This window comes from Brassica napus, chromosome A5 (assembly GCF_020379485.1).
Source record: "Brassica napus cultivar Da-Ae chromosome A5, Da-Ae, whole genome shotgun sequence".
Taxonomy (NCBI): Eukaryota; Viridiplantae; Streptophyta; class Magnoliopsida; order Brassicales; family Brassicaceae; genus Brassica; species Brassica napus.
In genome coordinates this window covers 2,720,135-2,747,559 of record NC_063438.1, presented here as the reverse complement: position 1 = coordinate 2,747,559, position 27,425 = coordinate 2,720,135, and the positions used below count along the sequence as shown (strand labels likewise).

General features: G+C 37.2%; 7 protein-coding genes and 1 long non-coding RNA gene across 12 annotated transcripts; 4 read left to right on the top strand and 4 right to left on the bottom strand.

Annotated features, from left to right (window-relative positions):
- Positions 1 to 4,045: 4,045 nt before the first annotated feature.
- LOC106450910 (tRNA 2'-phosphotransferase 1-like) lies at positions 4,046 to 6,944 on the bottom strand. Of its 4 annotated transcripts, none has more exons than XM_013892719.3 (9): positions 6,803 to 6,944; positions 5,535 to 5,667; positions 5,342 to 5,458; positions 5,112 to 5,259; positions 4,946 to 5,035; positions 4,778 to 4,832; positions 4,567 to 4,689; positions 4,426 to 4,482; positions 4,046 to 4,339 (listed from the first exon to the last, which is right to left on the bottom strand). In XM_013892719.3, exons 1-9 carry the CDS (start codon positions 6,912 to 6,914, stop codon positions 4,215 to 4,217), a joined length of 960 nt encoding a protein of 319 aa, XP_013748173.1. In that variant the 5' UTR covers positions 6,915 to 6,944; the 3' UTR covers positions 4,046 to 4,214. The 4 variants fall into 4 exon arrangements, with proteins under 4 accessions (XP_013748173.1, XP_048636402.1, XP_048636401.1 ...); XM_048780445.1 differs by having other exon boundaries at positions 5,535 to 5,769; positions 6,399 to 6,877; XM_048780444.1 differs by lacking the exon at positions 6,803 to 6,944 and adding an exon at positions 6,177 to 6,391 and having other exon boundaries at positions 5,535 to 5,769.
- On the top strand, positions 5,756 to 7,105 carry LOC125609250. The gene is made up of 2 exons (XR_007339657.1): positions 5,756 to 6,204; positions 6,322 to 7,105. It is a non-coding gene; the product is annotated as an uncharacterized LOC125609250 (long non-coding RNA).
- Positions 7,106 to 7,136: 31 nt separating this feature from the next.
- LOC106450906 (probable tRNA N6-adenosine threonylcarbamoyltransferase, mitochondrial) lies at positions 7,137 to 9,763 on the bottom strand. The gene is made up of 13 exons (XM_013892711.3): positions 9,434 to 9,763; positions 9,319 to 9,363; positions 9,090 to 9,164; positions 8,919 to 9,015; positions 8,735 to 8,825; positions 8,602 to 8,651; positions 8,313 to 8,503; positions 8,129 to 8,214; positions 7,980 to 8,055; positions 7,804 to 7,887; positions 7,619 to 7,733; positions 7,443 to 7,531; positions 7,137 to 7,367 (listed from the first exon to the last, which is right to left on the bottom strand). Exons 1-13 carry the CDS (start codon positions 9,707 to 9,709, stop codon positions 7,218 to 7,220), a joined length of 1,425 nt encoding a protein of 474 aa, XP_013748165.1. The 5' UTR covers positions 9,710 to 9,763; the 3' UTR covers positions 7,137 to 7,217.
- Positions 9,764 to 9,927: 164 nt separating this feature from the next.
- Positions 9,928 to 11,795, top strand: LOC106450914 (protein GRAVITROPIC IN THE LIGHT 1-like). 2 transcript variants are annotated; one of them, XM_013892726.3, is made up of 2 exons: positions 9,928 to 10,088; positions 10,321 to 11,795. In XM_013892726.3, the coding sequence occupies exon 2, from the start codon at positions 10,330 to 10,332 to the stop codon at positions 11,632 to 11,634; it is 1,305 nt and encodes a 434-aa protein (XP_013748180.1). In that variant the 5' UTR covers positions 9,928 to 10,088; positions 10,321 to 10,329; the 3' UTR covers positions 11,635 to 11,795. The 2 variants fall into 2 exon arrangements, with proteins under 2 accessions (XP_013748180.1, XP_013748179.1); XM_013892725.3 differs by having other exon boundaries at positions 9,942 to 10,088; positions 10,281 to 11,795.
- Positions 11,796 to 11,851: 56 nt separating this feature from the next.
- LOC106450915 (methionine aminopeptidase 1A) lies at positions 11,852 to 14,999 on the bottom strand. The gene is made up of 16 exons (XM_048780443.1): positions 14,802 to 14,999; positions 14,595 to 14,645; positions 14,331 to 14,516; positions 14,157 to 14,232; positions 13,876 to 13,923; positions 13,682 to 13,726; positions 13,499 to 13,598; positions 13,347 to 13,398; positions 13,224 to 13,265; positions 13,061 to 13,122; positions 12,867 to 12,965; positions 12,700 to 12,773; positions 12,528 to 12,597; positions 12,361 to 12,426; positions 12,176 to 12,264; positions 11,852 to 12,095 (listed from the first exon to the last, which is right to left on the bottom strand). The coding sequence occupies exons 1-16, from the start codon at positions 14,873 to 14,875 to the stop codon at positions 12,018 to 12,020; spliced, it is 1,212 nt and encodes a 403-aa protein (XP_048636400.1). The 5' UTR covers positions 14,876 to 14,999; the 3' UTR covers positions 11,852 to 12,017.
- Positions 15,000 to 18,716: 3,717 nt separating this feature from the next.
- Positions 18,717 to 21,191, top strand: LOC106450918 (probable pectinesterase/pectinesterase inhibitor 17). The gene is made up of 2 exons (XM_013892729.3): positions 18,717 to 19,632; positions 20,353 to 21,191. Exons 1-2 carry the CDS (start codon positions 18,786 to 18,788, stop codon positions 21,036 to 21,038), a joined length of 1,533 nt encoding a protein of 510 aa, XP_013748183.1. The 5' UTR covers positions 18,717 to 18,785; the 3' UTR covers positions 21,039 to 21,191.
- A 452-nt stretch (positions 21,192 to 21,643) lies between these two features.
- Positions 21,644 to 25,209, top strand: LOC106450762 (ribosome biogenesis protein BOP1 homolog). Its single transcript, XM_013892507.3, has 14 exons — positions 21,644 to 21,901; positions 21,982 to 22,108; positions 22,219 to 22,337; positions 22,424 to 22,578; positions 22,659 to 22,776; positions 22,856 to 23,114; positions 23,198 to 23,306; positions 23,399 to 23,501; positions 23,581 to 23,731; positions 23,824 to 23,956; positions 24,027 to 24,133; positions 24,218 to 24,282; positions 24,363 to 24,921; positions 25,006 to 25,209. The coding sequence occupies exons 1-14, from the start codon at positions 21,719 to 21,721 to the stop codon at positions 25,089 to 25,091; spliced, it is 2,274 nt and encodes a 757-aa protein (XP_013747961.1). The 5' UTR covers positions 21,644 to 21,718; the 3' UTR covers positions 25,092 to 25,209.
- Positions 25,210 to 25,528: 319 nt separating this feature from the next.
- On the bottom strand, positions 25,529 to 27,186 carry LOC106454554 (expansin-B4). Its single transcript, XM_013896672.3, has 4 exons — positions 26,656 to 27,186; positions 26,452 to 26,564; positions 26,047 to 26,240; positions 25,529 to 25,918 (listed from the first exon to the last, which is right to left on the bottom strand). The coding sequence occupies exons 1-4, from the start codon at positions 26,810 to 26,812 to the stop codon at positions 25,597 to 25,599; spliced, it is 786 nt and encodes a 261-aa protein (XP_013752126.1). The 5' UTR covers positions 26,813 to 27,186; the 3' UTR covers positions 25,529 to 25,596.
- Positions 27,187 to 27,425: the final 239 nt, after the last annotated feature.

Below are 27,425 nucleotides of genomic sequence, written 5' to 3'. Positions count from 1 at the left end.
AAGCTTCTTCATCTTCTTCTCTTTCCCTTTCCGTTGTTCCACGCTCTCTGTTTCATGTTTATGCCTTTTTCACATTCTCTATGTTTTACCTTAATTATACTTTTTGAATTTTTCTTCCGTTTTGGGAGATGTCTCTAACTTGAGTTAATCGTCAAAAGCTAGGATCAATTTTGTTGTCTTATTTCCGATAAATTTTATTCTTTAATTTGCACAAATCTTAAACAATACCAACATCCCGTAAATCATACCGCCCCACCGATATCCAAAGTAACCAGCCCCGCGCTTGCGTGGGGTCTCAGCACCTAGTACTAGATAATATCACAACTCATATATGATAGTTTATCTTTTTAATTTGTAATTTTTCAAAATTATGAAAAAAATAATGTAAAATGGTTAATATATTGTAATAAAATTTAAAGTTATTCTTACATTATTAACCTATCAAAAATATTCATTAATTTTTATCAAAAATTTAATTAATCGAAATTTTTATATTCAATGATATAGAAAACTTATTATAATAATATTGAAATGGACTTTATCCCGCGATATCGCAGAAAGTCATCTAGTAATATTTATTTGGCATAGAGCATAAAAATGTCTTGGAACGGCTCTGTTTATTGACATGGAAAGTGGCAGAAACACCGGCGCCTTGGGAATGTATAATCACAAGTAGCACGTGTTGCTTTCTCGGCTTCGATGCAAACCTTCCGGCATTCACTATCCTTCATACAATATTTTCTCCCTGAATTAGGCTGCCTCTTGCATGACCTCTGCCCTTCCACAATCGTTGGTGCTTCTTTATATATATACATTATATTCAAAAATATGTCAGGGTTGATTATCAAATAATCTGAAATTTAATAAATAATATAATTTTTCATGTATACAATAAAGTCAATACTTACCAAAAGCAGAAAAGATAATAAGAACAACGAAGAGGAAGGTGATGATGGAAGCAAACTTAGCCATGCTATATTTTACTTTTTTACTTTTTCTCCTTTCCTTTTTTTTTTTAGTTTGAAGATATATTATGTGTGTTGTACGAGGAACTGAGCCTAAGATGAATTTCTATTTATAATGACACGATGGTTAGTTTAGTCTTTTACTTTCATCCTACAATAAAGTTTAACCACAAGAATTGAAATACACATCTATGATTTAGGTAATTAGAGACAATTCTTAAACTTAAAATAGGTAAAATAGACGAAAAAAGGCTAACCAAGAGATAAATCTTGTTTGTAATTGGACACTACTTCCTAAAAACAATCATCTACCAGCAGCTGCTGAAACTCATATGGTATTTCCATCCTTAAGATATATAATTTTATCGCTAATGAAAGATTTCAATTTAAGTCTCACATCGCAAGTTACAAAAAAAAAAGTCTAATATATAAAAAGAAGTCTAACTCTAATTAGTATAAAACGTTTTGGAAGGAAAATCAAAAGTAAATATATGCGGAATTTGCCTTTTATACTCAAAGTGGACATTCTACTAATAGTTCTAATATATCTCAACAGATGAAATAATTTAATTTAATTTATGTTTACTAAAGCAGTTTCTCCACAAGCTACCTCCTCCGGTACGAAACTCGAACGCAAAGTTTGTCATTTCCTTAACCTCTAAACCTAATCTCATTTCCCTCTGCCGTTCGTCGCTGTTGTCTTTCGATTGTTCCACCGAAGAAGAATCGACACAACCCACTGATATATGGTGTTTTTGACACTATTATATATATATATATATATATATATATATATATATGTATTCTGCTGGTATTTTAGTGCTTTTATAAGTCTTCTTAATATTTTCTTGATAATTTCAGATCTAGAATAGGTAAAAAAAAGTGAAAAGAGAATGCATGAAGAAAGATGCCATTTCGGAATGTTTTCACATGGAATCAGGTGGAGCATCCGAAGATTGCTCTTACGATAGAGTAGACATCTGACTGTTCCTGCTAGGTTAAGAAACCTCCAAACCATTTTGGGAATTTTACCTTATCTGCTCTACTCTGAAGACCCATTTAAAAACCCCTATCATTTCTACTTTTTGGAGGATGCTAGTGATCGAGTATTGGTGATGAAAAACTATAAAAGAGTAGACAAGAAACGTGAATAATTAAATGTATTGTTTCTGCAAACGTTTTTTTCCAGAATTCAAGACCACATGAACAACATAGGTTATTAAATACTAAGGTGGTAACAATTGTATATCTGTTAAGTCACAAATATGGTCCAATAAAAAAATTTATTGAACGTATTGTATAAACAAGAAATCAGAAAGGAATTGGTTGCCGACTAGGCCAAGACTCAATCTTTTGGAAGTAATCAACAGGCACTACACCATCAACACCTTCAGTCAAAATAACCTTATTAAAATTTAATGTTATTCTTACATTATTAACCTATCAAAAAGATTCATTGATTTCTATCAAAAATTTAATTTATCGAAATTTTTATAAATTTCAATTATATAGAGAACTTATTATAATAATATTGAAATAGACTTTATCCCGCAATATCGCAGAAAGTCATCTAGTAATATTTATTTAGGATTGGGCATAAAAATGTCTTGGAACGGCTCTGTTGATTAACATGTAAAGTGGCAGAAACACCGGCGCCTTGGGAATGTATAATCACAAGTAGCACGTAATGCTTTCTCGGCTTCGACGCAAACCTTCCGGCATTCACCATCCTTCATACAATATTTTCTCCCTGAATTAGGCTGCCTCTTGCATAACTTCTGTCCTTCCACAATCGTTGGTGCTTCTTTATATATATACATTATATTCATAAATATGTCAGGGTTGATTATCAAATAATCTGAAATTTAATAAATAATATAATTTTCCATGTATATAATACTTACCAAAAGCAGAAAAGATGATAAGAACAACGAAGAGGAAGGTGATAATGGAAGCAAACTTAGCCATGCTATATTTTACTTTTTTTACTTTTTCTCCTTTCTTTTTTTTTTAGTTTGAAGATATATTATGTGTATTGTACGAGGAACTGAGTCTAAGATGAATTTCTATTTATAATGACACGATGGTTAGTTTAGTCTTTTACTTTTCATCCTACAATAAAGTTTAACCACAAGAATTGAAATACACATCTATGATTTAGGTAATTAGAGACAATTTTTAAACTTAAAATAGGTAAAATAGACGAAAAAAGGCTAACCAAGAGATAAATCTTGTTTGTAATTGGACACTACTTCCTAAAAACAATCATCTACCTGCAGCTGCTGAAACTCATATGGTATTTCCATCCTTAAGATATATAATTTTATCGCTAATGAAAGATTTCAATTTAAGTCTCACATCGAAAGTTAAAAAAAAAAAGTCTAATATATAAAAAGAAGTCTAACTCTAATTAGTATAAAACTTTTTGGAAGGAAAACCAAAAGTAAATATATGCGGAATTTGCCTTTTATACTCAAAGTGGACATTCTACTAATAGTTCTAATATATCTCAACAGATGAAATAATTTAATTTAATTTATGTTTACTAAAGCAGTTTCTCCACAAGCTACCTCCTCTGGTACGAAACTCAAACGCAAAGTTTGTCATTTCCTTAACCTCTAAACTTAATCTCATTTCTCTCCGCCTTTCATCGCCGATGACTTTCGATTGTTCCACCGAAGAAGAATCGACACAACCCACTGATATATGGTGTTTTTGACACTATTATATATATATATGTATTATGCTGGTATTTTAGTGCTTTTATAAGTCTTCTTAATATTTTCTTGATACTTTCAGATCTAGAATAGGTAAAAAAAAGTGAAAAGAGAATGCATGTAGAAAGATGCCATTTTGGAATGTTTTCACAGGGAATCAGGTGGAGCAATCCGAAGATTGCTCTTACGACAGAGCAGGCATCTGACTGTTCCTGCTAGGTTAAGAAACCTCCAAACCATTTTGGGAATTTTACCTTATCTGCTCTACTCTGAAGACCTATTTAAAAACCCCTATCATTTCTACTTTTTGGAGGATGCTAGTGATGAGTATTGGTGATGAAAAACTATAAAAGAGTAGACAAGAAACGTGAATGATTAAATGTATTGTTTCTGCAAACGTTTGTTTCTAGAATTCCAGACCACATGAACAACACAGGTTATTAAATACTAAGGTGGTAACAATTGTATATCTGATAAGTCACAAATGTGGTCCAATAAAAAATTTCATTGAACGTATTGTATAAACAAGAAATCAGAAAGGAATTGGTTGCCGGCTAGGCCAAGACTCAATCTTTTGGAAGTAATCAACAGGCACTACACCATCAACACCTTCAGTCAAAATAACCTTGTTGTCCGAAATGTAGAATGCAATCCCATCTACAGACATAAATCAAGAAACTAAATTGTTAGAAGGACAGCAGTAGTGTTGTGATATAAAGTAATTTGAGTTCTAGTTCTAAAACCTTCAAGAGCTTTTTTGATGTCGAGAAAGATCAAGACATTAACATCTCTTCTCATGCCTTGCCAAAAAATCATATCAAACTGGAATCAGATAAGTGTGCATATGCAATTTTTCATGAACAACAAAAAAATCAAAACCTTACCACTTATCACTTCACCATCTGTTGGTAAGCCACAAGAAAAATGAACGTGCATCCTATTCATACGCTTTAAACCAGATGCTAAGATGGATTCCAAATTCTTCCTATATGTTCCATGCACACACACTGCCATCACAACAAATCAAATTAACATACGAAACAACGCGATACAGAGCACAAGTGAACAAAACAAATGTCCTAGAACTGCTTTTACCTGGAGCTTCTTCCGGTGACATTATTGGTTTAAGTAACTTTTCAGATTCAACTGTCTGCACAGAACAACATACGCAGAAACAATAAGTACATAGCACTCTTACAGAAAAATGATCAAAACTAGAAAGAGACAAGATCAACTGCAAATAAAGAGTCTTTGTTTGTTTACCGTGATAGAGTGGCCTTGGTTAGCGCGAATCAAGAGCTCTCCGTTCTCTTCAACGAGGCTAAAACGTTGCTTATTGTCCCTTCTCACTGCCTGCAAGTTAAACAGCATCATAAACAAACCCCACCCACCACAAAGCTACAATGAAGATTAGTGGAAACTAACTAACCTCTCTAATTTCATCAATGGTATGAGACTTCAAGGGAGCGTTTGCAGACGTTTTAAGATTCAGGTTAAGCAAGTCTTCAACTATAACAAAACCATCACCTCTCATGTTCAGTCTCAGCTCAGTAGCCATGTGTCTCAAGATTCTCGTCCTAATCAAAACCCAAAAAAGAGAGATTCGATTTGAACCTTAAAAAATCCATACTTTAATAACGACATCTCGAAATCACTTACAAGAGTCTTCCAAGAGCATCGATTCTATCATTGCCTCCTCCTCCTCCTCTGCCGCCACCACGACCCTGAGGCCTCCGACGATCATTATCTCTCTCGTTTCCTCTTCCTCTACCGCCGCTACATTCATCAAAACATCATAATCGAATCAAGACCAAACCATTAACGTGAAAAAAAAAACGTTGACTCAGTGTACCTTCTGCTGGACTGTGAGAAGGAAGAGAAGGCAGGTTTGCTGGAAGAACCGAGATTCGATGAATTCATGAAAGCAGAAAGAGGTGAAAATTTGGGGAAGATGCTCAAAGTTGGAAGACGAAGAAGCCGACACACTGAGACCACGACGAGAGACATTGGTAATAAAATTAGTCAACGATTAATTCCATAACCGGTTAAATTCGTAAAACCCGGTTCATAACAATCAGGTAGTCCACCTGCAGAGAATAATAAGCAAAAGATTAAAACTACTAAATCCAGTTTTGCCAGTGATATCTACACTAGTACTCTAATGACATACACATTACACCACATCGACTTGACACAAATATCACCAGCAAGAAACCAAACCAGACCTTCCAAGAACAGAGATTAGTTCCAAAACTTTGCTAAAGATGATGCAAGAGATGTGGACCATTAGCTTTAGCATAACGACAACTAACTACCAAACTTGCCAACAAAGCAGAATCGCAAACATTCGACAAGCCAACAAACTAAACTGATCTCGTCTGAGAAATTCAGATCCAACTGAACACCCCTACGATTGTCCTAATCCTTTATACTCTGATCAAATCCTACAATCAAAAACCCTGAATTCACGATAGATCAGAGATTGAGAACGAACCGGGCGGAAACTAGAGGCGTTCGAGGAGGTATTGATCATCAGAGATTGAGATTTAACTTAATTTTCCTTTCTTATCCCTAATTAAGCAACGTTTCTTCTCATTTAACTTAATTTTCCTTTTTTTTTAATTGCTATTAAAACTAAGAGACCTAGCTAAGCAACTGGGATAATGATGCTCTGACTCGTTGCTACCAATCTCTGTAAAGGAAATGGGGCTTTTACCAATCTCTGTAACATCCTTACAGCTTATTCCACCTTCCAAGATCTTATCAAGATGTAGTAATCCGCGGCAAAGCTTCCTCCTCGATTCAGGATCTCTCTCTAGTCCTGTTCGTTTAATTGTCGCAAGTTTCGGTGACAGCGTCAGTGTCAGTAGTGGCGGCAGTGTTAATGAAGATAATTGTTATTTGTTTCGCAGACGCTGACGCTGCCGTATATTATGTCGCGACCGCAGATTTTATCGGCACCAGCTGTAGGACGCGGCGTTCGGACGCGGCGTCAGACGCAGCTTTCTACATCAACAAAACAAACAAAAATTGACGTAGACGCTGCCGCTACCGCCGGTTCCTGCAGCGACCAAACGAACAGACCTAAACCTAAGGTACTATCAGTAGCTAAAGAATCACCTCGAGCGAGATCGGTGGACGAGAGCGGTAGCCTCGACGTCTCCATGAAGATTCGTCGCGAGTGAAAGCTTTTCTTCGATCGCCGGCGATTTTCGCAGAGTGTAGGCGCCATTAATATCTGGTTTGGAGTAACCGGATATAAGATAAAACCATTGGTTTAGTGAAATTGTTTGATTAACCAGAAAATCTTCTCCGTACGGTAGCCTCGATGTCTCTATAAGTAAAATTGAAACCGAAAATAACCGGATATGAAGATTTAATAATTAACCGGTAAAGCGTTTATTGCAAAAAGCGTTTTTTTCAAGGAGAAGTAATCTTTTTAATAATAACCGGGTAAAGAAGAATTAATTAAATTGATTTAATAATTAACCGGAAAGAGTTGGTTAATAATGTAGTTACAAGGAGAAGTGATCTTTTATAATATTTGTGTTTGTTGTTGAAGAGAGTCAGCTGCTCGGATGATTGAAGTAAGAGAGGGATGAACGCGTGCGGTTCTCAGAGAACGAGCTTCGCTTCTTCCTTGTGCGTACTCCTCTCCAAGAGGCCACCTTGGTCGAAGATCATACTACAATTCATAACACACACATCAATCACTTGGAATCTTTCAAGAACGTATTGAGCTTTGTTTTAAGAAACGTACCACGTAATCATCAGGTTCCATTGCAGGTGGAGGTGGATCGAATCTTCCCACACGAAAATGCTCCAGACCAGTCCAAGCCACCATTACTCCTGTGAGAGAGATAGATTACTAAAATTGTTAATTTTAATATTCTCTGTTTTGACAAGAGCAGGACAATTCTCAAGAACTCTAGATACCATTGTCTGTGCAAAGGCTAGGAGGAGGGCAGACAAGTTTCAGGTTTTTGTTTTCTACAATGTTGTTGAGTCGAGACCGTACATACTGGTTTGAAGCAACTCCACCAGAGACTACCTGAAGATCATAAAATATAAAGACAAAGTGAAAACCAGAGGTTTCATTTCTTCATATTTGAGTCGCTCACCATATGTTTTATACAAGGCTCGAGTTTCAGTGCCCAGTCTATTGCTCGCTCACACTTTTCCTCCAGATGCAAGACAGCTACTCGCTGGTTTATATAAAAACCAGAAGAAAACATGTTTAGATAATTAGCTTTTCACAAGAACAAAAGCATTTTGACATGTTGAGATTGATGTCTACCTGGAAAGAAGCAGCAATGTCAGCTCGGTTTCTTCTGTCTTCCTTTGTTGCAGAAGACACAGGACATTTAACATCACTGCACATCCACCAAAATACCATCACAAAACGTTATGCTGTTACATTTAAGATCTAACTATATTAAAAGTTACATGTCTCTGGCTTCAATGGCTAGCCTCACTTGAGTCTTCAAACCAGCATAAGAAAAGTTGCAATCCTTATGATTTTTCATAGGAACCTGATGATAACAAGCAACAACATAACATATATGATGCGGCCGATGAGCAGAACAAGAAAAGAATCACCCTCCAGGGAGAAAACTAGTTTCACACTTACATTAAACATAACAGATTTTGAATCACCCTCAAGAGCAAGCTCTTCAACAGCTGGTCCACCACTTCTGCGCAGATCAAGGCCAAGCCATTTTGCTGTCTTGTCAAACGCCTCTCCTATAGCATCATCTACTGTAGTCCCAAGTTGTGTGTACTGACCAAGCTCATGAGCAAGAACTATAATATTGTGCCCTCCTAACACAGGCCAAAAAAAAAAACATTGCTATTAATAGAAACCTAAAGCTCCCTTTAATTATTGTTAATCCTGCTACTAAAACGTATTCAAGCAATACCTGATATAAGCAATGCCATGAAAGGAAAGCTTAGTTCATGTTCCACTAATCTACAAAGAGACAAATCAAAAGCTGATGAGAAGTTTTAAAGTTCTCAAAGGTTGAATGTAAAAGCTAGCACATTGAGAAATACCTGGCTACAAGGGCATGAGCCTCCATGTGATGCACCCCGACGATTGGGAGATTAAAAGCACCAGCGACTCTTCGAGCCTTCTGCACACCAACTGTAATGAATCCAAAAAGAAACACTTAGTTCTCTAACAGCATATTTTATTATTCCAAAGAACAAGGGTAGATACTTTTGTTCTCTAACTTACCGCGTAGACAGAGGCCCAAACCAGGTCCAATGGTAACAGCAACAGCAGAGAGATCCTTCTCCGTCAAATTGGCTCTATCTAGTGCGTCTTGCACAACCTGAAACCAATGAATACACATGCTTAAAAACCTCAAGGAAACCAAGAGAAAAGAGTCTAATATAGTATTACTACCTTATCAATAACCCGAGAGTGTGCTTCTTCAGCTTGTTTGGGAGCCACGCCACCATATTGAGCAAGCAGTTCTGCCTTTAAATATCGCCAATTCCAAAATTAAAACAGGTGAAAACTTGACGAATTTTATACAAAGGAAAGATTTTTATCTAGAGAGAAGTCAGACGAAACTGTGTCTTCTAAAACATAACTCTTTTAACACTTGCCGGAGCAAAGGAAGGATTTTTACCTGAGAAGAAATGACTTGACTAAGAATTTCACCATTCCCTCTCACCTAAAACAACCAAAACACTCCAATGTCAGCCGACTTATTAAGTTCCCAAACAAAGACCAAATGGGCTTACGACAGCAGCGGCAGTGTCGTCGCAGCTCGTTTCAATGCCTAGAACAACCAAACCATCATCATCAAGTTTCCAACTTTCGCTTCTGGGTAGTGAGGAAACTCTAGTTGTTGTGGAATAAGAACGCGTCCTCTGAAAATTGGATGTAGAGGAAGGAGAGATTTTGGGTTTAAGATTCTGTCTTTGTAATCTGAGAGAAGGAGACGCCGCAAGGAAGATTCCAGGGTTTAGATTCAATCTGGAGATCACCGGAGAAAGTGTAAGAAACCGCCGAACCATTTCGCAAACCGAGAGAGATAGACAATGCAGAGAAGATGAATTACAAAGGGCGTGTGTTTGGAGAAGTGCCCAATCCGGTTTAATCCAAATCAAACCGACATTTGGAACCTAACCAAACCGCCAATTCGGTATTATATGTTCTAAACCGAAATAATTGAACTCGGTTTAGCTTAGACCGAGTTGGTTCGAAACTCCTCTCTGTCTGGTTTAGAGTTCGAGCTTTACCATTTCGTTTTCTTTCCTTCACTTCCCACAAAAGCAATCATTCATTTCTCTGCTGAGTCTCCTTCACCTCCGGCTAAATCTCCGGCGAAGGATCCGACCTTAGAGCCTTGATGTTACGTCTTCTTCCTCCACTTACTTGGCGTTAAAGCTGATTGTAAGTGTATTCAACTCGAAACTTCTTCTGTCTGAAAAAAGTAATTTTTAGGGTTTGATGTCTACACGCTCTTAGATTTTCATATCGAAATGATGATTCACTTCGAGATCTAGACAAGATTTAGATTGGTTTTGTCTGAGATTCCGAGATTAAAATTTGAAAGAAAAAAAAAACATTTTTTTTCTCTTTCAGGAGAGTTTTGTCTGATTAGAAAGATTCAATTTTTATTTAGTGTTCAAGTATGCAACCTAGTGGGTTGAAAGAAACCCAACTCAACAACAACAACAACAACCAGAAGGTTCATCCACAACCAATGGAACAACAACAACAACAACAACAATCTATCAACCAAAACCCTGAAGCTATGGAAGCTCTCATCTCCAACCTCTTCGGCAACATCTCCTCTTTGAAGTCTGCTTACATCCAGCTCCAATCCGCTCACACTCCCTACGACCCCGACAAGATCCAAGAAGCAGACAAAGTCGTCATCTCCGAGCTCAAGAACCTCTCCGAACTCAAACATCTCTACAGAGAGAACAACCCCAAGCCCGTCTGCGTCTCTCCGCAAGACTCTCGCCTAGCCGCGGAGATCCAAGAGCAGCAGAGCCTGCTCAAGACCTACGAGGTCATGGTGAAGAAGTTCCAGTCCGAGATTCAGAACAAGGACTCCGAGATCAAGCAGATGATGGAGAAGATCGAGGAAGCGAATCAGAAGCGTCTTAAGCTCGAGAAGAATCTCAAGTTAAGGGGAATGGGAGATGGTAGTGGTGGTGGTGGTATTGAGTTTCCTGACTTGACCGTTGAGCTCTTTATGTCTAACTACGAAGCTGCTTCCAAAGCTGTTCATGACTTCTCCAAGCCGATGATCAATATGATGAAAGCTGCGGGGTGGGATCTTGACTCTGCGGCTGAGTCCATCGAGCCTGGTGTTGATTACGCCAAGAGGCCTCACAAGAAGTACGCGTTTGAGTCGTACATATGCCAGAGGATGTTCAGTGGGTTTCAGCAGAGAACTTTCTCATTAGACTCTGAGAGGAGTTCAACAATGGATGATGATGATGATGATGATGATGATGACACTGAGACGTTCTTCCGTCAGTTTCTTTCTCTAAAGGACATGGATCCACTAGACGCTCTGTGTGCAAACCCTGATTCAAACTTTGGTAAGTTCTGCAGGGGGAAGTACCTCGTCTTGATCCACCCGAAGATGGAAGCTTCTTTCTTCGGGAACCTGGACCAGCGTGACTACGTGGCGGGAGGCGGGCACCCGAGGACAGGGTTTTACCAGGCGTTCTTGAAGCTGGCGAAGTCAGTGTGGATCTTGCACAGGCTGGCTTACTCTTTTGATCCAGCTGCAAAGATCTTCCAGGTGAAGAAGGGTAGTGAGTTCTCTGATTCGTACATGGAAAGTGTTTTGAAGAATATAGTTGTGGATGAGAAGGGAGAGAGCCCAAGAGTTGGTCTTATGGTGATGCCTGGGTTTTGGATTGGTGGAAGTGTGGTTCAGAGCAGAGTTTATGTCTCAGGTGTGAAGGTCGTTGAGTGAAGGAGTATCTGGTCAAGAAGAATCTCAGCTACTGTCTTAAAGCTTCCCACTATGTTGTGCAACTTTTATTGTCTACTTGTTATAAATTATGTAAGATATTTATTATCCAACCCAAGAAAAAATGAATCAAATATGGAAAAAGAAAAAAAAGTTTAATTTAATGTTCAGATTCCAACTTTTAGCCCCAAAAAAATTCTCAAAATGATGAATAATCAAAGACATAAAATCTGAAAATGTATATCCTGTCTTTCGATTCAATATAAATATAGGTTCCTTACATTTCAATCAAAACACTGGCGCAGATTGTTTCTGCATAAAGTTACATAAACAAAAAGGTAACAACAACACATGGTCTTCAATGGCAAAAAGATGACATGGTACAATCACTTCTTAAGCCAAGGGAATACGTCTGGTGATGAAGGAAGCCTCGCCGTTAGAACCTCAACACCTGTCTCCGTCACCTGCAAAAAGTTGCATATGGTTTAACCTTTAATTAATACCAAATCTGATCCCTTTCTATAGACGTTTTAAAGGTTTTTACCAAGAGGGTATGCTCAAACTGAGCACTGCGTTTTCCATCTGCAGTAACTGCGGTCCATCCATCAGGCCATGTTCGATCCCGCCACAACCCTATCACCACAATGTCCTTACGCTTTAACTAGAGAACTCACTAGGGAGTAAGTAGAACTTTTAAACATCTAACGAATCAAAAAAATCAAAACTGACCTGCGTTGATCATTGGCTCGATTGTGAAAGTCTGACCTGCTTTCATCACTCCAACTGCTTTGTTTCCTGATTTTGGGGGTTAAGGACATTTACACTGTAAAAGACAAACATTTCAGGTACTAAAATCTAACGTTCTTTGGATCTTCAACCAAGACTCAAAAGGATACTTGCATAGTGTGGAATGTTTGGGGCGCAATGGAAGAGATCCCCAATTCCATGACCACAATACGATCGTACCTGTAAAGACCATCACAAGTAAGTTATTATCTAGACAGTAGATAAAAGTTCTACGAACAGGTCCTATCATACACACACAAAAAAAAAAGAGCTAGACTTTACCACTGATAGCCCAGACATGGTAGCATGACGGTTGACTATCTCTCCAATTTCACGGAATCTAACTCCAGGTTTAACTGAAAAAGACAAAGGAAAAAAAAAAGCATAGAAACCATCAGCATATATTTGACATAGATAACAGCTAAATTACCAAAGCTAAGAACACCTACCAATTGCTATGGCCTTCTCCAGGCACTCATATGTGCACTTAACAAGTTGACGTGATGCTTCGTCAACATTTCCAACAAAGTATGTCTCATTAAGGTCACCTACCCACAAATCATTCCGTGAGAAAAGATATCTCTAATTCTCTATAGGTAACCAATATCACAATAAGATGAATGTTCTTCAGGAGATAACATACCATGGCAACCTTTATAACAAACTGTGACATCAACATTTACTATATCCCCATCTTCTAGTTTCCTGAAGCAATCAAAGCACAACGAGTCATTAGAATAAAACTGGCTAGGTGTTTTACGCTATTTTGTCAGAAAGGCTCCGAAGATTCAAGTCAGTAAGTATACCTAGCATCCGGAATTCCATGACAAATCACTTCATTAACAGATCTGAAAGGGAACATTCAAAAGAGACACTTTAGGAAGTAGAACATGGTAGAGGAAAAATGGAGATGCATAGGAAGTACCTACGTGCAGCAAGATTTTGGGAAGAAGTAGTAGTTGAGGGGTGATGGATATCCTCCTGTCAGAGCAAAAGATTATATAATAACAGTTATTGTGCCGCAATGGTGAAATTGAGCTACTGATTTTCCAGACGATGAGAAAACTTATAAAGTACAAACCTGCAGCGATTGTTGCTTCATGAACCACTCGATCAATCTCATCGGTTGTCACACCAGGGCGAATCACCCTAGCTGCTGCATCCAATACCTCCCTAGCAATCTGATAGCAGAATCAAAAAAATATATCAGATAATGGAAACGAGGACAACTGGCATTAATGCAAATAAAGAAAATAACACTAACTTTACAGGTCTCGCGCATTCTCTGAATTTGCTCCGGCGTTTTAATCTACAAGTCAAGTATAAAACCTTGTTAGTTGCACGCCACGTGACAAAAATGAGTATCAAATGAAGCCAAACAAAATATCAGCAAGGAGATACAATGTTTGAGATCATAGCTCCGGAGAACATAACTTGATGTATTAAAGGAACACTAACCTCAACAACATGCTGTAGATCGCTATTTGGTTCAATTTTCGGAGTCCCCTGGATGTGAAAAAAAAAATGGAAGAAATTTTTTTAGCATCATATAACATTAGATAGTTGAAAACAATCAAGTCATTGCAAGCCAAACGAAATGTCACATAACATTAACACCTCATGTACAAGTGTTGAGACTAAGCAATTCTTAGCTAGATGATCACGGATCAAAGGTCCAAACTTTGCTAGTGATAGAGTACTAGTGCAGGAGAAAAATAAATAAGCTGATAGGGACTTACATCAATAGCCCAGTCAGGTTTCTCAATCTCAGCAGGCACAAAACGCTTGGGAGATATGAGATATTGCTTTAGTGGCCTACACAAACGTAACAGAAGATATGATTTTGAATTTGTATCCCTCTCAGTCATATCCTATATTGAAAGAATAGAGAATAAGACAGGGATTAAACTAACCCTGTCCAATCAAAGTGAGGAAGCTTGTGAGTTCTACCCTGCCCTCTCCTCACACAGTAGAGCCAACCTTGAGAAACAAGATCAGAGTTCTGATCACCGGGAAGGGAGTTAGCAATTGAAGACAGCTGAGCTTTCACGTGAACTGATTTGTGTGAGCTCCACGCTGCTTTGAAACAGTCTTGAGTGCTAATGTTCAACAGTAATAAACAAAAAAATCAAAACTTTGAATCTTTAAGAAGGTTCTGAGGATAGAGAAAACATTACCAGAACGAAGCTCCTTCACGAGGAAGCTTCAGTTCCACGCACTTAGGACACCTGTCAGCATTAGGGTTTAACACATTAGGATTCCATGATTGAATCAAATTGAACATCAGCATCCGATGATTCATGCTCTAAGTGATAGTCTGGAGCTAAACTAACATCAATTATGCAAATTCAAATTCAAATAAGAAGAAGAAGGTGATTACGTACTGAAGAAGCGCTGGCTTGTCGCACCGAGCACACGAAAGAGTAGCGACGTTCGATGCATCTGGTTCACAGGCCATCTCAGTTCCTTGTGGTCTCAAAGCTGGAGGAAGACGAAAGAGGAGAGGGAGAGGGAGAGGGAGAGGGAGAGGGAGACGAAGAAAAAAAATCTAGGGTTTATCGAAGACTGGGAGGAGTATTAACATTCCGGAAACGGCGTCGTTTGTTAAATCCTTTTACATGTTACCTTTTTACCTTTTAAATTTATCTTTTACTGAAGTTTTTTTAGCTGGTTTGACAAATAGCCCAAGTCCATTTAGTCTAGATTTTAAAAGGCCCACATGACCGGGATTGACCCAAACCCGAAGTTGACCAGGCCACGAATATGGACTATCCATTACAAGTACAGTCGGTTAAAGAAAATGAACGCTTGCACGTATTATCTCATCTCATGCATGCAGCATGCGGCTTTGGCTATGCCTTCGTTCTTGTGAAATGTTACAGCTATTGTCTTAAACAAGTTGTCTTTTGAAATTATATTCCTTGAAAACAATCAACAGAATATATTATCTTTGATTTTGGATGTTTTACTGAAATCGAATTAAACAGTGTTCATTTTCGTAAATAAGAGCTAAAGTAGGATCAGCTGTAAAGTACAATGATTACTTGAAATTTACGACAATCTGATCTAAATGGTCGATCCGTGTTCTTTCTCTTTTTTTACTATGTACGAGTAATTTTTAAAAGAATATCAGTCTTTTGACCAAAAAAAAGAAAAAAAGAAGAATATTAGTCTCTTCATGTCGAGCTAAATCAGTAAAGCTATAAAGGCTTTTGTTATGTTTGAAACAGGAGAATCACTATAAAGCATTGCAATATATAGCGACTGATTATTTTTTTTTTAACAATAGACTATAGTGACTGATTGTTTAATGGATCTTTTAGCAAAATCTACATAAACACATGAATCATTTTACTTACCAATATATTAAAATTTGCTTGTATAACCATGAAATTTAGACTAAAACTCGTAGCCATGTTTGTTTCGTACTAAATGTTTGTAGATCATTAATTCGATCTACTCTACTCATCACTGATAACAAAAGCAACAAACAAATGTAACTTGGTTTACAAATTTTTGTTTGTTGCTGCCATAAGACTAGGTAGCACCAATTTCATATCTTCTTATATCAAAGCTTAAATTCTTATGTTTTAAAAGACTAATCATCATATATATCCAACATTAATAACTGATCATTAATTCATTTAGCAGATTCATTAAATCCAGCCACCACTAACCTACACAATCTGAGATAATTAAGATCGATCGATGACAAAAGAAGACAGCCAAACAAAGTCTTTGCGGGCCTCAGACGAAAACGTGAATTATAAGAAATCAGTACCTTATATTAAACTTATTGTTGCAAACCGAATCTTCCATTTTAATAATTACTAATATGATAGATTTCAATTTAATATTCGTACGTCCTTTTGATAACGAGGTTTTAACAATCTTCAGTCTATTATCGCTACAGCTGCTTCTATTATTTTTCTTTTGCGTGAGAATTTGAAAAAAACTCAGTTACAGAAATTTTTGTTTTAACTAGTGTGTTTATATACATAATAAGATATAACTGTACATATGATATATAGAACTTATGTGCACTTGAGAGTACGTACCGATATTGATGTGTCCATAGATGTAAAGAACCAAAAAACTGTCCCTCTTGAGAAGAGAAATGTCGTCAAACGATAATTGTTTATAATATTTTGTCAGTATACCAATGATGTAATTTTGTCAAAATAGTATTTTCATATAGTACTCAATTTGGTGATTACCTCTTCATTCGTACAGTGATTTAAAAAAAAATGAAAGAAAAATAATCTCTATGGATAATCATTGACAAGACTAATTAACGTCCAGCGGTCAAATCACTTCGTTGTTTCACCGACAGCTGAAAAATAAAAAGACATGAACACTGTCGTTAACAGTAAACTAAGGAACGTGCTGTGTTCCCAGTGCTTAAAAGTCAATCTAGACTCGATGATAATGTTGGTAATCTACCCATAGGTTGAGACATGTATACGTTATCGGCTAGTTTTGTAGCCTCGTTTCTTCAGTCGAGGTTACGTCTTACGTGTAACGCCGACTTGTTTTGAACGGCGACGTTTCAAGAATAATCCAGAGCCTGAATGATACTACCAAATAAGTAAACCTTTGAACAAAAGTCTAACTTTTGCACAATAATTCTTCTGGATTACAATATCAAGTCAAAAACCCAAAAAAAAAAAGAGAGTCTAATTAAGTGAACACAAGGAATGTAAAAACGTATATATGTTTTGTGTAATTTTTTTTGTAAATGTATTATGTATATGTTTTTGTTTAGATGTTGGAGCTTAATTCTTGTGCAGGCTATAGCGGAACACAATCTATATTGTATACAGAAACCTTAGGCCTTATCTTGCATCATTCATTGTCTTGTGTACCATATAGTCTCAATTATAGTTTCAAGATTAACGTATGACCAGCCCCAACGACGATCGTGTTTGCACCTTTCTAATTATTGGTTTTGATATATGTTCGTCTTTACATATTTTAAACTCATTAAACCTAATTAAAAAAAACGCAAGTGGTGTTTTTTTGCGTTTTTTTGACGCAAGTGGTATTACTTTAGTCAGTTTTCAATTCTTACTCATTTGAATGTTGAACGTTTTTTAAATATACGTATAATAATCAGTTTTTGAATAGATAAGATCAATAATATCTTTTGCCTTTTAATATAGATGACCAACCTATCATCGCTATAGTATTACTTATTCTCAATTTCTGTAATTCTGAAGAAACCAAAATATATAGTTATGGAACTAAAAAAATCCGCCGTCGTTAATTAGATTAAATTTTGGTCGTGTTCAGTCATGATGCTAACATGGATCATGATCACTAAAAATTATATTTATATATATTTAGTCAATCTTAACATGCATGACTTGGTTGCATTATGTAATTTACATACGTACGTCGATTCTAATAACATGACTTGGTTTCAAGAATTGCTTATTTCAAATTCTCATAGTTTACTGGTGATCGAACAAACGTACGTGAACATATAAATAAACTTTAACAGTCTAGACCCCTTAAAAAAAGAGTTCATAGAAAAGGTATATATATATATATATATATATATATATCTCTTTATACACTTTATTTTTGGTCAGGTATTTCAAAATAATTGTGCAAATGGCTGATAGTCATATAACACGGCAAGCGAGTCGTATGACGCGACGTCGCCGGTTGATTAGTCTTCGAGGATAGCGATTACACTGTCTCTGCCTTACCTGCATATAATTTTGTTATCGTTAATAATTGTTACAACTATATACATAAATCAAACTAATCATGTAGAGAGGCATGATTCTAAATGTAAGTTTACAAAAAAAAAAAAAAAAAATGATTCTAAATGTATATTATCTTCTTTTGTTTAATGAGATAAACTCCAATATACGCGTATATGCAATAATGTTATTGAGTTTATACCTAAAATTTGATCAATAATAAACTACTTACGACCTACTGATTAGTACGTACCTATCACTACTAGCATGCTAGCTATATAGAATTCGATATTCGTGGACTAACTGGTTTATTTTTCTGATTTCAATTAATTTCAAATAAAACTGTCACCTACTCAAATTAGAGCTTATTGGTTATTATTATTATACACGTCAAAGAAAGATAGCTCAAACCAGATAAATAAATTTCAACATAGAGAATATATGTTGGTTACCAATCAATTGGTTGGCACATAGATTAATATATGCGTTTTTTGCTTCAACTACAATGAAATTGCATATTATCATATTTCAATTATTTATTTAACAAAAGCATATAGTCATTTATGCATCTATATAAACCCATCGATTCAATCAGTCTCATCATCCAACTACCTTTAAACTTAAACTTCTGGTTTCTCAAAAAATATTGGCCTTATAATGGCTTTTCGAGTTTATATTCTAACATTAATGTTCTTATGCATTTTCGTGGCATCGACCGTTTCCGGGTACAACTCAAAAGACGTGAAAGCATGGTGCAGCCAAACTCCAAACCCTAAACCATGCGAATATTTCTTAACCCACAACTCAGGCCAAAAGCCCATAAAATCCGAGTCCGAGTTTCTCAAAATCTCAATGAAACTAGCTCTAGAGCGAGCCATCCTCGCCAAAAGCCACACGTCTACACTAGGACCAAAGTGCCGTGACACACGTGAAAAAGCTGCATGGGAAGATTGTCTCAAGCTCTACGACGTCACCGTCTCTAAAATCAACGAGACCATGGACCCAAACGTGAAGTGCTCGAAAACCGACGCGCAAACATGGCTCAGCACGGCTCTAACCAATCTCGACACATGCCGAGCGGGGTTCTTAGAGCTAGGTGTTACAGATATCGTCCTTCCTCTAATGTCAAACAACGTCTCAAGTCTCATATGCAATACCCTCGCCATTAACAAAGTTCCTTTCAACTACACCCCACCCGAGAAAGACGGGTTCCCTTCGTGGGTCAAACCCGGTGACCGGAAGCTGTTGCAAAGCTCGACACCAGGAGATAACGCGGTTGTGGCTAAAGACGGGTCTGGTAATTTCAGGACGATTAAAGACGCGGTCAACGCTGCTTCGGGGAGTGGTAGGTTCGTGATATATGTGAAACAAGGCGTTTACAGTGAGAATCTTGAGATTCGAAAAAAGAATGTTATGTTGAGAGGTGATGGTAAAGGGAGAACGATTATTACCGGAAGCAGAAGTGTTGGAGGAGGATCCACCACGTTTAATTCAGCTACTGTCGGTACGTATGATGACAAAACAAAAAAAATGATTGATTAACGAAAAGATGGTTACTTTAATTATTTTCAGGAGATATAAATATGATATAGGCCATAGTTAACTTGCCATGCATGAACACAGCAAACTAGAGTGAAACTGACACTGCTTTATGATTCAAGATTTTCGATGTGATCTATACTTCTCATTGGTATAGTATTTAGCAAACTAAAGTTTCATACAAATCTATGAAAAGCCTGTAAGTCGAATCATTTTTTTATGACGCTTAGTGTCGTGGATTTACAAATATACGCAATCCTCTATTATTAATTAGTACACAATAATTTACAACGTTATTTTTTTTTGAAACTTATAATTTACAACGTTATTACCGTGAAGTAAGCAAACAATAATATTATATGATTTGAATGTTGACAATCCACGAAACGCAGATAGTCTATACGAACTGTAAATTTAAATCATATAATTGCGTTTTATGCTTGATTGATGTTATTTCATTAAAAATGAAACACAGTTTGACATTTCACGAATTTGAAAGTTAATTCTATTTATTTATTTGATTGATTTTGTCTTTTCGTCCTTATTTTTTTCTCATAATTAAAACTTACCAGCATGCCATATATGTATATGTTATGATAAGTCTATTTAGTTACATGATAATTCAACGGGTTGTAAAGTTAAAAGTAGTAAAACATTTTCTTACCTTTTCCTTACATAATCGCAGCGGCGGTCGGAGACGGCTTTATGGCACGTGGGATAACGTTTAGAAACACGGCGGGTGCAAGCAATGAGCAAGCGGTAGCTCTAAGATCCGGATCGGATCTATCCGTTTTCTATCAATGTAGCTTTGAGGGTTACCAAGACACACTCTACGTTCACTCCAACCGCCAATTCTACCGTGATTGCGACATTTACGGAACTGTCGATTTTATCTTCGGAAACGCAGCTGCCGTTCTTCAAAACTGCAACATTTTCGCACGTCGTCCACGTAGCAAGACCAACACAATCACCGCCCAAGGAAGATCCGACCAGAACCAAAACACGGGTATTATTATCCACAACTCCCGGGTCACAGCAGCTTCGGATCTCCGACCCATTTTGGGATCCACCAAAACTTATCTAGGTAGACCGTGGAGACAATATTCGAGGACTGTATTCATGAAGACTTCTCTCGATAGTTTGATTGATCCACGTGGATGGCTTGAGTGGAATGGCAACTTCGCTCTGAGGACTTTGTTTTATGCTGAGTTTCAGAATACGGGTCCGGGTGCTTCGACTTCAGGTCGGGTCAAGTGGCCTGGATTTCGGGTCCTTCAGTCTGCCTCAGAGGCTTCAAGGTTCACTGTTGGTAGTTTTATTGCTGGTAGCTCCTGGATCCCATCGAGCGTGCCGTTTACTTCCGGTCTCTAAAAGAATATATCTGATTAATTCAAATAATGTGATGCAAAGTCGTATACACAATTGGTCAATTGGGCAGAATAAATATTGTTTCTTACCATGTAAAACTGAAAATTCTTGTATAACTATATAGTAGTTCCATGTAATATAGTTTTTTTCTTCAAATATATTGTATTATGTATTTTTGAATTAAATTTATCATATGATTAAAAAAAATTAAGTAATCTACATTTTGTTAGTTTCTTGTTTTGCAAAAGAAACTAGCCGTTCTTGTTGTGTGAGGTAATCAAGCTGAAGGTCTAACATAATGGGTATCATAAGATTTAGACATCGTAACAGTATACATGAAGGGTAGACTAACAACTTACACAAATAATAACCTAATCTACATAAATTAAATATTCAATTAGTCTACTTGAATTTAATATTCTTCCATTTTATTGCTTGAAATCTGTTGATTTTGAACCAAAAAAAAAAAAAAAAATCTGTTGATCATCTTCTGCAGAAGAAAAGCCCATTAACATCTGTATGCCTATAAGAGAATTTGTAGAAGAAAGCCCATTTATATACGTAGGCCCATAATAGTTAAAAGGACCAAAACGACCTTAACCAAAAACCCTAAATCTTCTTCAACTGCAACCGAGATTTTTTTTTTTCTCAGAACAAACCTCCGCCTCTCTCTGTTAGCACCGATGACGAAGAAGAAGAGCGAAGCAGCTAACGAAGATCAAACGAGAGACACCAAGAAGAAAAGCGTCTCCGCTGTAAAATCATCTCAGAAAGAGAAGCCAGTATTAGCAAAGCAAGTGAAAAGCTCGAAAGAAGAAGAAGACTTGCTCTTAGACTCCGCCACTGATTCCGATTACGACGGAGATGTATTCTTCTTCTTCCTCTCTGCTCATTCTTCTTCGTTTATTTGTGCATTTTGTTAATTCTGAGTTTTGTGATTTTTCAGAGCTTGTCCGGGTCTTTGAACTCCGACGACTTCGACTCCGATGTCTTCGATTCCGAGGACGATGCTTCTCAGAAAGAGACGGAAGGTGGAGATAAAGATTCATCCGAAGACGAGCTCGAGCTCCATGGTAATTGCCTGTTTTGCTCTTCTTCAATTTGGGATTTTAGGGTTTATCCTTCTCTATAGGGTTAAGGTTAAGTCTCTTTATAGGGTTTAGTAATAGAGAGTAATGTGCAGGTAATGAGGACTCAGATGATGATGATGAAGGTGAACAAGTAGATAGTGAGAATGATGAGGAAGATGGGAGTGATGAGGAACGTGAAGTTGCTGAAGAGAGCGACTCTTCAGAAGATGAGGTTTGATACTTTCTCTATAACGTTATATAATTTGAAATTTATCTCTTTATTTACAAATGAGATTTATATAAATATTTAATTAATAGGTTGCTCCGAGGAATACAGTTGGGGATGTTCCATTGGAGTGGTACAAAGACGAGAAACATATTGGTTACGACATCACTGGGAAGAAGATTACTAAGAAAGAGAAGCAAGACAAGCTCGACTCTTTTCTTGCTAATATGGATGACTCCAAGAACTGGTAAGTTTGATTACGTTTCTGTTTGTTTTGGTGTATTAGTTAGTACTAGCATTGTGCTGAAGCATTTTGTGTGGCTTTAGGCGCAAGATTTACGATGAGTATAATGACGAGGAAGTGGAGCTGACCAAAGAGGAGAGCAAGCTCATCCGTAGAATGCTCAAAGGGGAAGCTCCACATGCTGACTTTGATCCATATGCGGTACGTGTTGCCTTTTTTCTACTCATATTATTATACCAATCACTTCAAAAATTTGACCTTTGGATTGTGATTGTGACAGCCTTATGTTGATTGGTTCAAATGGGATGATGCGATACATCCGCTCTCAAGTGCGCCAGAACCCAAGCGGAGGTTCATTCCTTCAAAATGGGAAGCTAAAAAAGTTGTTAAGTATGTTAGAGCAATAAGGAAGGGGTTGATCAAGTTTGATAAGCCTGAAGAAGAGCCCAACGTATACCTTTTGTGGGGTGACGATTCAGCTTCAGATCAAAAGAGCAAGCACTTGACTTATATTCCTCCACCCAAACTAAAATTGCCAGGTTTAAAGATTTTGCTGACTAATCTGTTTATATGCTTATGTTCTAGAATTCTATTTTTGATCTGTACAATTTTGGCTTTCCAGGACACGAGGAATCATACAATCCTTCTTTGGAATACATTCCAACAGAGGAAGAGAAAGCAGCTTATGAATTGATGTATGAGGAAGATCGTCCAAAATTCATTCCTAAAAGGTATGCAGTGCTAACGCTGAATGTACTCTTATTATATAGTTTTCTTTGGTATTTGTTAGCTTAAGCCTCATGATAAATATACATGTGCATAGGTTTACATCTCTGAGAAGCATCCCGGCATATGAGAATGCACTAAAGGAGTCTTTTGATCGTTGTTTGGATCTATACTTATGTCCAAGAGTTCGAAAGAAGAGAGTAGGGGCTCATTCCATCGTCTCATTTTCTATTTTATTTTTTCCCGTATTTAATCTCACATTGTATTTCGTTTCTCCAGATAAACATCGATCCTGAATCTTTGAAGCCTAAGCTACCTAGTAGGAAGGATCTTAGACCTTATCCAAACTCATGTTACCTTGAATATAAAGGCCATACAGGAGCTGTTACTTCTGTATCCCCTGATTGTTCTGGTCAGTGGATAGCCTCAGGTATATCATCTGGTCTTCTTATTCATTGTTCTTGACCTCTCTTTTGTTTACAAGATTCCAATCTTTGTTTCCCCTTTTTCTTTTTTCTCAAGGTTCTGCTGATGGATCTGTTCGTATATGGGAAGTGGAGACTGGTAGATGTCTTAAGGTCTGGCAGTTTAAGGAAGCTGTGAAGTGTGTCGCCTGGAATCCTCTTCCTGATTTTCCAATTTTAGCCGTCGCCATGTGAGTTAGGATCTCGGGAGTTTGTTTACTGATTTGTTATAACTTCCTATTCTGAAACCATTATTTGCAGAGGACAAGATCTGGTTATCCTGAACACTGAACTTGGCACTGATGAGGAACAGCAAAAGATTGAAGAGCTGCTTCGCTTAGGGACCCTTCCGGAACAAGACGAAGCTGGTAAGTGTCTCAGAAAATCCACCAACATGTTTATTAGAATTATACATGAAAAATCCGAATGACTAATTATGTTTACTTTAATAGTTGCGGCAATTGTAAGCTGGCTTCCAGATGAGACATATGGAGGGATCAAGATAAAACATTTTAAGGTACACTTTTGCTAAAAGTTTCCTTGTCGTGTAATTTACAGTGAAAAGATCTTTAACTGGTTTTGGTTTTCTAATCTCAGAACATATCATATGTTGACTGGCATCCTAGAGGAGACTATCTCTCAGCAGTCATGTCAGCAGGCGAGACACGAGGTGTCGTCATACACCAGCTCTCAATGCATAAAACACAAAGACTCCCAATAAAGATGCGCGGGCTTCCAGTCTGCACGCTCTTTCACCCCACCCACCGTGGCATGTTCATCATCGCGACAAAAAAGAACGTGCGTGTTTTCAATCTTCAGAAGAGAGAGCTGGCCATCAAAAAGCTCGAGACCGGGTTGAGAGAGATCTCATCGATGGCGATTCATCCCGGCGGTGATAATCTGATCGTAGGAAGCAAAGAAGGGAAGATGTGTTGGTTTGACATGGACCTGTCTTCGAAACCGTACAAGACTCTCAAGAATCACCCTAAAGACATTACGAACGTGGCGTTCCACCGCTCGTACCCGCTGTTCGCTTCGTGCTCGGAGGATTCAACGGCTTATGTGTTCCATGGAAAGGTGTATAGTGATCTTAACGAGAATCCTCTGATTGTGCCGTTGGAGATTCTAAGAGGCCATTCTACTTCTTCAAATAGAGGTCAGTTTTTTACTGTGTTTCTGACTCTTTGTTTATTCTTTATGAGATTATTTTATGCTTATGGGGGGGTTTGTTCGATGGCAGGAGTCTTGGACTGCAAGTTTCATCCGAGGCAACCATGGCTATTCACTGCAGGCGCCGACTCGGTTATAAAACTTTACTGCCACTAAGTTTCGCCCAAACCATATTTTTGACCATTTTCATCTTGTTTTTGTATTATCACATTGCTCTACCGTTTTGTATTTCTACTGCATTTTAGTTGCCTCCTATGCGTCTCTGGTTGCACTAGCTTGATTACCTTTTTATGTTGCTGAGATCAAACTGAAAAACGGAATACAACTTATTTGGTAACTCATATCAGATTTACTGAAAATGGTAGCCCTCCTCACTTGTGATTCTCGTAATGACTGTTAATAGGTTCTAGTATGGTCTTGATGAGAGATTGTTAAACAACTTAAAACTGTAAAAAACTTGCAATTAAGAGTTCCACTGTAATTTGTTTGACGTCTCTGCATGTATAACATTCTTCGTCATTTTAAGAGACCACTATGGCAAAAGTCTTGAACTTAGCGTTCTAATTATATGGGCTCATACTGATATCTCAATATGCATTTCTTTTTTTGTTTATTAATCAATTATTAGCTTTCGAACTACAATTTGACGAAAAAGAACACCCTAGAAGTTAACAATCGACCTGTACGTCTGATCAGGCTTCCAATCCGCCGGAATAACAGCCTGAGCTACCACTACTTTACGAGACTCGCCAGATGTAAGTCTAATGTTGAACGGCCCGCTCAGTGGACCGCCGGAGTTTAACTTCCACTCGGCGGACCTCATTTCTTGCATGGGCATAAATCCTCCGCTGGCCGGTTGAATCTCAACGGAGGCCAAATCTCCTTCACCGTTTTCGTATTCCACAACGAATGCCACGTAGAACGGGGTAGAACCGGCATCAACATGAAAAGCTATTTCAGTTCCTTGATATAAACACGCAGCACTGGAACAACATAACATAGAAAAGAAAAAAAAAAAGAAAAAATTATTCACGTACAAAAAAGTAGATAATTGTGTAGGAAACATCACCAATACTATATAAGAGGAACAATCTGATTTATATATACGTACCGTCTGTAACTAACACTTACAGGACCAGCGCTTCGTAGTTGAGCGGCTTGGCCAGGTTTGGCTAAGGCTCCCATGGCTTTGCCACTAAGGTCAAAATGAACTGGCTCAGAGGCGCAAGGACCACCTGGACACTCGTCCGTTATCGTCACCGTTATTGGGCTCCCTGAACATGCTGGATTCACGGTGCACATAATCTAAAATAAACACATTTATATTTACGATATGGTTGCGACAAATAATACATGTCTTTCAGACTTGCATGAATGTATGTATAATTTATAAACCACAATCTAGCCTGGCCACCACGACCCTAAATTAATCAATACCACTTTTTGTAAGAAAAAAATTGATCGTTTTTTTTGCTTGCTCAAGAAAATTGCTTTAGTATATATTATTAATACGAACCTGATAACATGTTCCACATCCTTTTCCATTGTTGAATAGTGAAGGCCCTCCGGCTGAAACCATCGCGTTTAGCGGTGGATTGGCCACTGCCACACCATATCCACAAGCTCCTCCTATTGACATATATTTACATTATCAAACAAACATATTTTTTGAAGATAAAATATTTATATATATGTAGTTTCAAATTTTAATAATACGTACCGGTGCTACCTGCTCCCTCTGGTTCACCGTACCAAGTAGCACCAGCGTCTGCGTCGGCCCATCCAGAGGCATTTTTTGTTTCATTCTGGCAATAACAAAACTTAAATGAGCCTGCAAAAAGAGCTAAAAGGGCAAAGCATCTATGAAAGGATGTCATTTTATGATCTAACTTTGTGTCGTTTAAAGAAATTTCTGTAATATCAATAGCTAGATGTGAATTCGATTCATAATATGATAGTGGATATTTATAGTGTGTTTTTGGGAATAGTTCTTTGGATTCAGTGGATAGGAAATCGTATAATTGGCAATATCAGGATTTAGAAATGTAAAATGGAATTAGTAAACTAAAAAGGAATGGAATATAGATAAAGATGGAATATATTTCATTCCATTTATTCATGATTAAAATTGGAATGAAATAAGTTTCTTTGAATTTTCTTTTACTTTTATGGAATTGATGGAATAAATATTATGTTTCATTCATTACAAATGGTACAACAATTTATGGTATAAATGAAATAGAGAATTTCATATTATTTTATTTCAAAAATTGGCATTCCAGTTTTGGTACTTAAGGAAGAAGTAATTTAAGCTTTCCAACACTCTAGAAAAAAAAACATATTTTTTAACGCTGATTTATTATGATATTACAATTTTTGAGAAAGATTATAGACGATCGACAACCGGCAATATTTTAACATTAACAAATTATAGATTTTTGTACGTTCTACTGTTAAAGTTAAGACTTTAATTTGCGAATCAAGATCAAC